General features: G+C 40.8%; 2 protein-coding genes across 3 annotated transcripts in view; one reads left to right on the forward strand and one right to left on the reverse strand.

Moving 5' to 3' along the window:
• The first annotated feature begins 1,469 nt into the window (after nt 1-1,469).
• LOC102838171 (chromosome unknown open reading frame, human C8orf59) lies at nt 1,470-7,214 on the forward strand. The gene is made up of 3 exons (XM_006859240.1): nt 1,470-1,583; nt 6,726-6,842; nt 7,143-7,214. Exons 1-3 carry the CDS (start codon nt 1,470-1,472, stop codon nt 7,212-7,214), a joined length of 303 nt encoding a protein of 100 aa, XP_006859302.1.
• A 701-nt stretch (nt 7,215-7,915) lies between these two features.
• Nucleotides 7,916-13,950, reverse strand: part of E2F5 (E2F transcription factor 5, p130-binding) — a 38,015-nt gene continuing 31,980 nt past the window's right edge. Inside the window, exons 7-8 of one of the 2 annotated variants that reach the window (XM_006859242.1) lie at nt 9,697-9,741; nt 7,916-8,025 (exon numbers count right to left, since the gene is read on the reverse strand). In XM_006859242.1, coding sequence (XP_006859304.1) covers nt 7,916-8,025; nt 9,697-9,741 — 155 coding nt within the window. Of the gene's footprint in view, nt 8,026-9,696; nt 9,745-13,950 lie in introns of both variants that reach the window. The other variant, XM_006859241.1, reaches the window with a different exon arrangement.

The following is a 13,950-nucleotide window of genomic DNA, read 5'->3' on the forward strand; positions in this document are numbered from 1 at the left end:
GGTTATGAGTTGGGCTCCTTATCTGTAACGTCAGCAGTTCGAAACTAGTCACTGTTCTGTGGGAGAAAGATGAGGCTTTGTGCTCCCATAAAGATTTACAGCCTCCGAAACCCTATGGCTAAAAAGACATCAAAAGATGCCTTTGGCAGATTTAAGTTAGATTCATTTTGTTAGTCTGTCTGCCAGGCCAAGGCATGTTTCTCTTGATCATAACCTGTCACTATGCAGGATAGAGCTGGCCCAAGGACACTGGCTTGGCTCTAAGCAAAAGGGAGTTCTGGTGTGGCTTACCAGGTTCATGTGGTGGACTTCAAAGTTGGTTTGAACTGCACAGTTGGAAGTTCAAGTACATTAGTTGCTCCTAGGAAACCCTATACAGCATTGCTATGGGTCAGGACCAAGTCAGCAGCAGTTAACAAGAAGCAAAAAGAACCCTGGCACTGCAGTAATTAAGTGTTGAAAGGTTGGCAGTTCAAACCACACACACACAAAAGGGCACTAAACCATTCCTCCCCCAGCACACTCTACTTCTCAGCTCTACTTGCTCTGTCTCATCCTCAGGGTCTTGGTTCCGCTGTTACTCCTTGAATGTCACAGCTCTCCGCCCCTAGATACTGGAGTTTCAGTTCACAGGAATCTTGGGATCCAAAGGACTTGCTCCACTCTTGTCTCTTTCTTCTTGATGGCAGTGAGATTGTTGTAGCTATTGTGTTCTTTCATGTCAAATCTGACTTAGTGCTGCTGTTGTTGTTGTTGTTGTTGTTAAGTGCCGTTGAGTTGGTTCCAACCCATAGCGACCCTGAACAGGATTTCCAAGGCTGTAAATCTTTACAGCAGCAGAAAGCCTCATCTTTCTCCCTCGGAACAGCTAGTAGTTTCGAACTGCTGACCTTAAGGTTCGCAGCCCAATTCGTAACCATTACGCTACCAGAGCTTCTTTGAAGTGACATAACGGTGTGTAAACTAGAAAGGCAGATGATGATGATGAACATTGTCACATGCTACAGAGAGCTGAGAAAAATCAATTGTTGTGTTAATATTAAGTCAGCCAGCAAACACTGAGTGTGAGTGCCTCCTGTGGTTCAGCTGCTGGAGATCCAGAAAATAATTAGATGTAGGTAGACCCCAATTTACAACTTACTTGAGTGTTCCAGGTAAGACAAACTGTACGTATTGTTATTTTTTTTTGTAATATGTTTTCCATCAGTGTTGCAGCACGTAATTTGAATTTATAAAGATACTGATAATACAAGACAATAATAATGGAAAAATTGTAATGAGATATATGACTTACTGTGGAGTCCCATTATAAATCGGAGACTACCTGTATCTACTTTGCACTCAGTAGAAAATCGAGTAGGAGTAAAGGACATGGAAATAATCAAAGATAGAAATTCCTAACACTTACATGGCACTTTTAAGTTCATAAATTTGGTCAGCTTGATTGAATTCTCTTTCTTTCCTAGATAATGGCCAAGAATAGACTAAGAGGGCAGAAGCCCAGGAGTGTATTTCACATAGCGAACCAAAAAAACTTTAAATCTAAAAACAAAGCAAAACCGGTTACCACAAATCTTAAGAAGGTGAGTAGTTATGTGTTAAACATGCTGACTATTTAAAAGCAGTTCTAAGGCTGTAGAAGAATAGAAGGCTTTTATATTAAGCAAAAGTGTTTTTGCCTGTTCTACCAAGGTAAAGTAATTTTAAACTTTTTTTGTTTTTGTTTTTTTAAATGAGAAGTAATCTTTCTGGAATCCAAATGTTTGAAAGAAAAAATATTTTCATGGTAAATAACACATTTAATAGCATTAGAGTGTAGAAATCATTAAAAAAAACACATGGGATTAGAAACAGTTCTTATCTTTTAACTCAAATTTATATTAAAAATTCACTGTCATTGAGTCAATTCCAACTCATAGCGACCCTTTAGGACAGAGTAGATCTATCCTACAGGGTTTCCAAGACTGTAATCTGTATCAACAGTTAAGTTATACAACATCATCAGTTGTTGTTAGGTGCCATCGAGTCCATACGGACTCATAGCAACCCTGTGTACAACAGAACAAAACACTGCCCAGTCCTGGGCGAACCTCACTATCGTTGTCACACTTGAGCCCATTGATGCTGCCACTTTGCCAATCCATCTTGCTGGGGGTCTTCCTCTTTTTCTCTGACCCTCCACCTTGCCAAACATGATGTCCTCCAGCGATTGGGATTGGACCCTCCTGATAATATGTATGAAGTACCCACTCTTAAGTTTCCTCAATGATTCTCTCTCTGAAGGTAACTGAAACATATATTAAAACCTCTTATAAAATGAAGATAAAATCATCTGTTTCTGTTTCTTAAAATGCACACTTTAAAAAGAAAGTGGGTTTATCTTGTGTACTTTTCAAAATAAGAAAATGTTTTCAAGTGGAGTCAGCTGTTCACAACTCAATTTTCACAAGTCTATAAAAGAACACTAACTTTTTTTTTTTAATGTTTCATTGTGAATTATGTGATAGTTTACACGGGAGAACATTAGCTTTACATCCATCCTATCCATATATTGTTTCATTGCCATGGTTACAGTCCCTTCCATACATCATCAACCAACCAGAGGGTATACCCTGCAAGCCTGTCCCCCAGTTGTCAGCACACAGCCCGTCTCCCTCTCTGGGTCTAGAGTCCCCAGCCGCTACAGCTCTCCACACATGTCATCATCTCTGCCTCCATCTCTGGCATCACTGCTTCTCTGGGTAGGGTCCTGCTCTCCGCTCTTCTCCCTTGATGGTCCCAGGGATCTCCACTGCTGGTCAGTCACTCCCCTCCTTTTGCTACGAACGTCTACTTTTACGTTTCAAACTCTCACAATCGGTTCTGATAACAAATATTCACTATTGTACACAAGAGACCTATCCCCATCTCCTTTCATCAGCCCCGCCCAGACAGATTGAATACTGCTCATTGGAGATTCTACCTTTCTCCGTGCCCTCTGAATTTAGGCTCCCTCTTGAAAGCTTGTAAGCCAGTCACTTCTTGCCTTTGTAGCCCCTCCCATTTTGGGTAGCCATTGTCCAAGTTGCCTGCCCATCACTGTCTACTCTGTATGGAGTGGGGATGGGAATGATCCTTGCTGTAAAGATTTATTCTCTCTTTTGAGCTACTGCATCCATAGGTGTAGATCAAGTTCATCAGATTGTATCAGATTACTCTTTTCCTCTTCTTTCTTCTAGTTGAGCTCTGATCATCCAGTCATTGAAACCAGGTCAAGTGGGTATTATCTGCAAGTGTGGGTGTTTTTCTGCGTATGCTCTCTCTTCTTATCAGCTGGACACTTCAGTCTCCACTCTGGTTCTTTGTGACTGTGTTACTGACTCTGGGCCCAAGAGTTCCCAGGTCTTGCCATACTGCTGGCCAACCAGGTCTCCACCTGGGTTCACAGGAGTCTATTGAACGTGGTAGGGCTTAGCTCGCAGCTTCCTTGCTGTTTTTCCCTCACTTCCCCTTATCGGTGACAAACATCGTCACCAATCAGCTAGCATGTCTGCTCATGTGTTCCCATTGAGTTTTAATCTTGGAAGGGGGATTGCCCTGAAGGGACCTGACCACTTGGCTTGATGTGTCCTGGGCGAGCAGCTTGCTTGTTCTTATAGTAATCAGTCAGACTGCCATTATTTTGTATTTTTCCTGTTGGTCTTTCTTTCAAGAAGTACCTTCTGTTCTTCTAGCCACTCCAGGCTGGTCTGCTTGTCCTTTTCAGTGGAAATTTCCTGCCTCAGAAGATTCTGGATGGGGTTCAGGATTCCACCAATAGTCTTATGTAATGCAGAGGCTCCGCAGGAAGCTTCCTTCACTGGGCAAGTTGTAGCCCCATTTTAGTTATTCCAATCAGTTATAGGCAGAAGACAGACTTACAAGCTTTCTATGGTGATATTTCTGGCTATTCTTTTCCCCCTCAAGTGTCTAAAACACTTTTAACTTTTACCTTTCGTGAGCTAGCTGAGTCTTTGAGTTGATCAATTTTATGACTTTATAGATGCTGTAAAGGAAGTAAAGTTGACAAGGTTGACACTTAGAGCCTTTGTCTGAATGATGAACTTGTCATTCATCCAGCTGGGAAGAGTTGGGAGCAGCATGTTCTGAGTGGAGAGCAGCAAGTGCAAAGGCTTCAAGCAAGAAAAATGGTGTCCTTGAGAAAAACCATGTCTTCTGTACAGGAGGAATTAAACCTCATTGTATGCTGATGGGAAAGACCGTAAGAGCGGAAAATGTATGAGGAGGAGGAATAGTTGGAGATTTGAGAAAGTATGAAATAGTTGTCTGAATGTGGGCTAACTTTCTAAGGGACAGTCATAAGATTGACAGGTACGATAATAGAGACCTGGAGTCCTGGGGTGGCGCTGTAGGCTAATGCAGCAGACTGTAGAAGTCGTTTGAACCATAAGTTTGGTGGTTCAGGCTCACCAGCTGCTACTTGGAAACCCTATACAGGGTCACTATGGGTCGGAATCAACTCGATGGCACATAACATCTACAATAATATAGGCCTGGTGTGGTGCTGTGGGTTAATGAGCCAGACTGCAAAGCCATTTGAACTTCAAGGTCGGGAGTTCAAGCTCACCAGCTGCTCCTCGGAAACCCCTATACAGCGTCGCTATGGGTCGGAATCGACTTAGCGGTACTTACCAACATAATATAGACAGGAGATTGAAGTTTGTGGTTAATATTGACTGAATTGTGTCATCTAAAAAGATGTGTTGAAAATCGCTGTAGGAGAAGCACTGGACTGCTCATCACAGGATTGGCAGCTCAAACCTATCAGCAGCTCCTCAGAAACCCTGTACAGGGTCCCTATGAGTTGGACCCACTCAAAGGCACTAACAAGTACATGTGTTTGTAATACGATATAGGGAGGATAAGAAGTTAAGATAGTATGTTTTCAGTTTATTCATATAAATTGTGTACATATTTCTGTCTACATTTATAAGTGAGCATATTCATTTTTAAGGAGCTCTGGTAGCATAGTGGTTACAAGTCAGTCTGCTAACCTTAAGGTTAGCAGTTTGAAACTATCAGCTGTTCAACGGGAGAAACATGAAGCTTTCTTCTGCTGTAAAGATATATAACCTGGGAAACCCTATGCAGGGTCACTGTTGAGTCAGAACCAACTCCAAGGCACAAAACCATCACCATCACAAGTTCTAACTAACTCAGAGGCACTTAGTAATTGCTTGTGGTTATACCATTTGGGAATAGGTTGTCTTTATTATGTTCATGAGACTGGGTTGGTGTAGGGTGTATCTCAGTCTATCTCTTTTGAGAAACATAAGAGATTAAACAAACAAGACATCCCAAGCCACATGAAGATCACCTAGGAGCTGAAGCTCAAGAGACAAGAACCTTTCCTCTAGAGCTGAGAAAGTCTTTCCCTAAAAGCAACACCCTGAAGTCAGGCTTCTAGCTTCTTAACCTGTGAGAAAATAAAATTTGTTAGTGTCATCCCCTCGTACTTCTGGTATAACAGCACTAGATAACTAAGACCTTGGCTAAAAGTCATATTCTACAGCTTTAGTTTCAGGCACAGAAAAGGCTGACAATGGGCATAACCAGGTGTTTGATCAAGGAAAGAGCCAGGAAATAACGTTAAGAGTGTAAAGGAATTGTGTTGGTTGAGGCAAAAAGGGTATGAAGGTGTGGAAAACAGTGAAATTGGTGTGAAAGGGTTTCACTGAGGTTGTTGTGTTGTTTATCGACTTGGTAAATGGTGCCATTACAACTAATGACACCCAAGGAGATTCTACAAGAGTGACAAGCTGAGGTTGGTTAGAGGGAAAGATCCCTTAAGATGAGTATATCACAAGACTAAGGCCGTAAGATTCAATTTTTGCTGAAGCCACTTGGCAGACACGACGACTGCGTGGTCCGCAAACCAAGATTTTAAAGTCTTTCATAAAGGAGTAATGGTGGCACTGCTGTGTAACAGTGGTGAGAAATGGGTATCTCTCCAGGCTCTGGAGGAAAGAACTCTTGAGGGTTTTAAAGAACTGGTTTGGTAGCAGCAGTGAGAAGAGGAACAACTCTTAAGACTAGAAGAGGAGGGTTGCTAGGGATGAGGTAGATGCCACATCTCCCTGAGGTCAAAGATGCAGAGATGTAGTTAGAAGAACACTGTAATGTTGGTGGTACAGGTGAGACCATAGCACTAGCACCTAGAGTCACTGGACTATCAGCTGTAAGGTTAGTAGTTCAAACCCACCAACTGCTCCTGGGAGAAAGATGCAGCTTTCTACTCCCCTACTTAGGCACTGTGGGTTAATGCACCAGGCTGCAAAGCCGTTTGAACTGCAAGGTCGGTGATTCAAGCTCACCACCTGCTCCTCAGAAACCCTGTACAGGGTCGCTATTGGTCAGAATCAACTCGACAGCACTTAACAATTTAGGATTACTATGAGTCTGAATTACAAGATGGCATTGGGTGTGGGCATACCAGATAAGGAGTCCTAGTGTAGACTTGAGGGAAACTAAACAACCATCCTAGCAAAGCCTATGTATAATTGCTATTTGTATAATTCTTATTTAAAAAACTGTTAAGCTTTTTTCTAAAATTTCCCAAGGCTACAAGAATTTTAGTGAATTATCTCTTCAAATGGGTAGGATTTATAGTTTTCAGTTAAATGTCTGAATGTATTTTAAATTTAATGATTATGAGGATCTTATATTTGGTTTTTGTTTTTTAAAAGATAAGCATTGTGAATAATGAAAAAGTTACCAGAGTAAATAAAGCTTTTGTAGACATACAAAAGGAACTTGCGCATTTCTCGAAAGGCCTTTCCCTTGAACCACGGCAGAAAAAACGGGTAAGTACAAATCATTTGCTTTTGTTTGGCTCAAATATAAACAGAAGGTTAATACATTACACTCTCAACTTTTCAGAACCTGTCAGTTGACTATAATTTTTAAGTACTTGGTTCCATAGTATGTGTAACAGTCAGTCAGACACTAAATCACCTGTATCTGAATATGAGAATTTATTCTATTCCCAGAGATTGGACTAGAAGAAATGAAATTGGATAAAGAAATGAAATTGGGTAATGGGTATATATATATAATTTTTCTTCAGTTCTCTCAATTTTTAATAGTAGTTCTTTTCTGTACAGATTCCTCAGCAGCAGCCTGAAAACCACCCATTCAATATCGACGAGGCTACAAGATTAATGGCTCAGTTGTAATGCAGTGGTGAAATGTCAAATTCCCAAGAAAACAAGACCAATAAATTTCATGTTGTATACAACTTTATTTTTAAAAATCTTGTTAATGTACAGGCATTGGCACATTTTAAAACAAACTACATAAAGAGATCTTTCCTATAATCTAGGAAAGTGGAATGTCAGAAGTCAACCAAGTGTGATAAACTTAAAGTGCTAAAACAGAAGGCACTTCACAAAATCTGTCCACTGAAACAGTGAATATGACCTAACTTACATCCTTCACTTTATATGTGGCAGTGAACGTTGGATCGGAAGGACACAAAAGATAGTTTTCTGGCAGTAAAAATATAAGACACAGAAGTGATGAGCCCTGGACCAACATTTTTGTTTTTGATGACCTGAAGTCTACTTTAAGTTCCCTCTCATAAGAGAAAAAAATCAGAACTGGGGAGAAGAAGGTTTGAAACAATCTGGGGGGGGGGGGGGGGGGGGGGGGGGCGGCAGGATGGCAGTAAATCACTTTTATCTCCTGAAGCAATCAGCCCTTAGTTTTTATGGTTAAAATTTTGTGAAGTAAAAAAGAAAAGTATTAGGGAAGAGCATTTTGGAATCAAGTGAACTAAAAAGGTGTTACATTCATTATTTTAAATACTTAGGTTATTGAAAAGCCTAAAATGTTACATAGTTAGAGGTAGATAAACAGTCCCAAGTTTCCATGGAATCTAATAATTTAGTATCTGCACATCAAACAGATCACAGACTCCTTCATTATCATCTAAATTAAAGTTGTAGTCATCTGCTGGGGTAGGAGAAAGCCGTAAGAGAGGAAACACTGCAAGCAAATACAAATTCAGTGTTAAAATATGGGCAATGTTCAATATTAAATTCTTCCTCATGTTACATATAAATTTTTACAACTATTTAAGAGGAAAACTAATGATATAATCAAATGATGTTTTAATGTAAAGACTGCATTAATTATACATATTAGTCACAGAAATCAGGATTAAAATTCTGCTTCTACATCAACGTTTGCAGGATAAAACACTGGACCACAAGGTCAGCAGTTCAACTTACTAGCCGCTCCTCAGAAACCTTATACAGGGTCACTATGAGTTGGCACTGCCTGGGAAGCACTTAACAAGTGGTACGGTACCATTTGCTAACTTCAGGCTGTCACTTCCTAGGTCTCTTACTGTTTTCGGAGCAAGATCTGAATCCAAGAGTTTACATAGAAAGGTGCTACACATTTTTGAGCTTATTGTAGCTGATTTTTAAAAATTTCTTTCAGTTTAGATGATGGCTAATATTAGAATACTTCAGTGACGTCCCATTATTAACTTTAAACTGGTAAACGTGGAAGTATGTATGCCACAGAGCAAGACAACTAATACAAATCAAGACTCGCCCACCCCCAAAGAGCCAATTAAAACAGCTAACACAGAGCTGGCTGTAACGGAAGCAACGCTGCATGAGAGAACAGAAAGAGCAGACAGCAACTCTAATAGCTGGTGGAGCTACTGAAGAAATGTCATATTCTAAAGGTTGTTAAGTGCCATCAAGTCGGTTCTGACCTATAGCGACCCTGAACAGGGTTTCCGAGGCTATAAATCTTTACGGGAGCAGAAAGTCCCATCTTTCTCTCGCAGAGCAGCTGGTAGTTTCGAACTGCTGACCTTGCGGTTCGCAGCCCAATTCATAACCACTACGCTACTCTGCTAGTAAAAATTAGCACCAAAACAGCCGTTTTTCTACCAGAACAGTTTTCTCTATTGCTTTGTTCCACATCTGGCTTTGTAGTCTTCACTGTCCTGATTTGGAACATAACATAACTTAATACTGAAGAAAAAAAAACTGAAAACTTTGGAATTCCTCCTAATTGAATTTTAAAATGGAGTCCTGTTGTGGCACTGTAGGATAAGCATTGGACTGCTAATCACAAGGTCAGTGGTTCAAACCCACCAGCCACTCCCACTCCTCAGGGATCTTATACGTGGTCGCTATGAGTCAGAACTGACTCGACATTTAAGGTAACGACAAAATAGTTGACAGTGGTTCATGGCACTGGAACACTTGTAACCTATTGGTCAAAATAATAGGCATTTAGTGTGAGAGACCCTTAAACTGGCACAGACTTGACCTGAGGAAGGTGGGGCCTCTGGACACATACTTCTCCAGTGTTCCTACGTCATTTAAAGAACTGAATCTAAATTGCAAGTGATAAGACAGCAGGTAGTGGTTTGTGAATGGCCACATTTAAGATTATACTAGATTCCATGAGGGGGGTCAGATAAGATGAGTGAAGGCACCAGGTAAAAACAGTGTTTGTATTGACTGGCTCATGAAGCATGCTCTTAAACTCTTGTTAAATGTCATCAAATCGATTCAGACTCATTGCGACCCTGTATATATATATATGTGTGTAAATATATATATATATATATACATATACATATATATATACATACACACACACACACAAGGAATCTTTTAAACTACTTACCATCGGAAGACATTAATTCATCAATGATATCTCCACTAATAGATCCTGCTGGAAACAGAAATATAATGAAGTTCTGTTATAGAGGCAGTTGTATTTAAACTGATAGGCAGTCATATTAACTGACAATTCAAAGTTAAAGTACCAAAACTTTGGAAACAAATACTGATTATACTGGATAATTTCCCTAAATGGAATGTTGCAAATTGAGTATTGTTGTTAAGTGCCATTGAGTCGGTTCCGACCCATAGCAACCAACAAAAATCAAACCCACTGCGAGCGAATGAGTCAATTCTGACTCATAAGGACCATACAGGTTAGAGCAGACTATAGAGTTTCTGCGATGTAGAACTTTACAGAAACAGACAGCTTCATCATTCTCCTGCAGAACTGCTGGGTTTGAACCACTGGCCTTGTGGTTAGCAGTCCACTGATTAGCCCATGGTGCTACCAGGGCTCCTTAAGAGGAGGAGAAAAACAAAACCTATAATCATGAATTTTAAACTGGAGGAAATCCTGAGTCTCCCAAGTGTGTACATCACAATGCGTCATTCAGTAATAAAACTATCCAGTAGATAAGAAGAATAACTCTTAAAATCAGTATGTAAGGTGTTCGGAAGTTAAGGTTACTGATGTGAATTGGAAGAATTCAGGTACAGTATACAGTGGCATAGGCTTGGTGGTTCTAGACAACACTGAAGACATGAGATGTTGGTATCTGACACTGGTGCTCACTCCATCAATCCAAGATGAAGTTCTCACTCTGAACCTAACAGGGATTACTACAAGGCTCTGGTGCTCATGTTTCTACTGGGATCCTCTTCCTAATATCTTAAGATTATGACATGAATGCTTTTCCATAGACGTTGAAGAATAAAACATCTTAAATAGGCTGATTTGAAAACTGAGGCAACAAACAGTTTAGGACATTTTCACTAAAGGATATCCAAGTACATCTGTTGATTTTTCCCTTGCCTGAAATGTTTATGGGACATTGCAATCCTCAACCTCATGGGCCTACCTATTTACAAGGCATAATGACATTGGGTTGCAATACCACAGTTCACCAATTTCTTGTTCTCAGTTCTCCACTGCAAATTCCAAGAATCAAATAAGGGTCAGGCCCTCCCCCCAGTTTTTCAAACTTACCCTCTTAACTTAAAACACAGTTTTTAAGGTATTTGTGTATTTAAGAAGGAATCCTGGCACAGCAATGTAGGGTAAGCGCTGGGCTGCTAACCACAATGTCCACGACTCAAGTTGGAACCAACCTGACAGCACTTAACATTTAAGAAGCAAAGTACAGAACATACAGAACATTCCATTAAACCAAAAGGACAACAGACAGTGCTTACTACTATCACTAAGGGCCCTGGGAGTGTAGTTGGACTGGTGGCCAAAAATCTACTAGCTTCTCCATGGGAGAAAGGAAACTTTGCTCCCATAAAGCTTTCCAGCCTTGCTATGAGTCAGAAATTACTTGACAAGACTTACCAAGCAGAAGAGGGGAGAGAGGGCACAAAATTGCACCTACAACAGGAACCCTTGGAATCCATCTAAAGCCTGGATATTTTACTGATTACTTCTTTTCATCATGTAGAGTAGGGGTGGAGAACATACCCCCCCACTCTACATGAACAAAAGTATTCAGTCTGGCCTTGCCAGGCAACCACAGTTCTAGCCATCACATTGTTGTTAAGTGTCTTGGAATTGGCTCCAACCCATAGCAACCGTGTATAGGGTTCCCAAGGAGCAGTGGATGAGCTTTAATTGCTGATCTTCCAGTTCAAACTGACTTTGCAATCCAGTGCATTAACCCACAGTGCCACACCAGGACTGCAGCCATCACATTAGGGTTGAGTTAATTAAATGTCTGACCAAATATTTCTTCTTGTTAGGTACCATCGAGTTGGTACTGACTTATAGCGACAGTAGGTACAACAGAACAAAACACTGCCCAGTCTCTGAGCCAACCTCACAACTGTTGCCATGTTTGAGCCCACGGATACTGCCACTTTGCCAATCTATTCGTTGGGAGTCTTCCTCTTTTTCTCTGACCCTCCACCTTACCAAACATGATATCCTGCTCCAGCAACTGGTCCCTCCTGACAATATGTCCAAAGTATAAGAGACAAAGTTTGGCCATCCTGGCTTCTAGGGAGCACTCTGGCTGAACTTCTTCCAACACAGATCTATTTGTTCTCTTGGCAGCCCATGGCACATTCAATATTCTCCTCCAACACCATAACTCAAAGCATCAATTCTTCTACAGTCTTCCTTATTCACTCTCCAGCTTTCGCATTCATATGAGGTTACTGAAAATACCATGGCTTGGGTCAGGTGCACCTTAGTCCTCAAGCTGACATCTTTGCTCTTTAAAAAGGTCTTGTGCAGCAAATCAGTGGTCTGATTTCTTGACTGCTGCTTCCATGAGTGTTGATAGTTGATCCAAGAATGAAGTCCTTGACAACTTCAATCTGTTCTCCACTGATAAGAATGGTGTTTATTGGTCCGGTGGTGACCAAATACAGCAGACTAATTTTTATGTTGATAATTTGTATGGCCTGTGTGTTTCCATTTCTAATGTAGAATATTGTCTTCCAAATTACTGTGATGACAAATTAATTTCTCTATGACTGGGCACAGGTTTTGCTTTGTCCAGTACCTTTTCCTCTTCCTATTCTTGGGACTCCTAATGTAGCACTATAGGAGGTAGACACTAGACTGTGAGCCACAAGGTCAGCAGTTCGCCTAATTGTTAATGGAGGCAGCAGGGCAATATCCTTCAAAAACCCAACTGATGGGAGTTTTTCACTCTCACTCTTGCCCTTACTGTCTACTGTAACTCAGAAGGAAGAGGGTTTAAGGATTCAATGTCATTACCAAACCACCTAGAATTCTTTTAAATACATGAAATATACTTCAACTCCCTCCTGAAAACCTAAGTCAGGCCAAGATGAAGGTTACAAAGGGTAACTTGTTATCTGTTTTGCTCCCACTTTCTGATTGTAACCATTCTTCCATGCAAGTACACTATTTACTTGTTAATCCAGATCATCACTTACATAAACCAGTCATTCCTAATTTATTAGTAACATTTTCATGGCCACAAAACAATTATTCCATCCTCATTTTTAACCTTTATTAAATGCCTCTTAGGTGGTGTTGTGGGATAAAGCACTGGACCACAAGATTGGTTCAAATCTACCAGCTGTTCCCTGGAAACCATATACAGGGTCACTGAGTCAGAACCAATTTAATAGCACTTAACAACAGTATCAGTCTGAACCATAAAGTCAGCAGTTCACACTCACCATTCTCCACAGGCCCTGATCTCTTGTTGTTGTTGTTGTTAAGTGCCATCGAGTCGGGTCCGACCCATAGCGACCCTGTACAGGGTTTCCGAGGGTGTAAATCTTTACGGGAGTAGAAAGCCTCATCTTTCTCCCGCGGAGCGGCTGGTAGTTTCGAACCGCTGACCTTAAGGTTCGCAGCCCGATTCGTAACCACTACGCTACCAGAGCTCCTAACTAGTGTACCATCTTAATCATGTTACTCCTATGTTCACCATGTGTGTACTTTTTAAAAATCTTTTTATTGTGAACTGCATGAAGATTTACAGACCAGATCATCTGCTGTACATTCAACAAATCAGACACTTTGTTTCATCTCAGTGATTACAATCCCATCCATGCAACAACAGATAGCCTGCTCGCTCCCAGGTATTCCTATTTTCATTCCAACCACCTTCTTATCTTTGTCCATAGGAAAATCTTGCTCTTTTGCTTTTGAATGGAGAGCGTATCTTACTAGTGGTGGTGTCCCCACTATAAACCTATCTAACACTTGGCTAAAAATCGGACCACGAGGGTGAAAGCCAAAGGGTGATCGAGAGCCACAGTCTCAGGTTCCTCCAGTCTCTTTCTGACCAGGCCTTTTTTCTATTTTTCTTAAGTAATTTTGAGTTTTGTTCCACATTTTCTCCCACTCTAGCCAAGACCCTCTCAGGGCAGTAGATAGTGGTAGTCGGGCACTGTCTACTTCTAGTCTCAGAATCATGGAGACAAATGTCCACATGTGTACACTTCGATTGTGTTACTTCTGAGGTCACAAACCTTCAACAGCTTAGGAGATAAAGTAATATTCAAGGCCTTCTCTCATCTGATCCCTTCCCTTCCCTACTATTTCCAAAGCAAATACACAAACATTAATAGCTCAAGTATTTTTTAGTACTTTTTGGAAGTCAATATACTGATT

This window comes from Chrysochloris asiatica, unplaced genomic scaffold (assembly GCF_000296735.1).
Source record: "Chrysochloris asiatica unplaced genomic scaffold, ChrAsi1.0 scaffold00031, whole genome shotgun sequence".
In the NCBI taxonomy this organism is placed as follows: Eukaryota; Metazoa; Chordata; class Mammalia; order Afrosoricida; family Chrysochloridae; genus Chrysochloris; species Chrysochloris asiatica.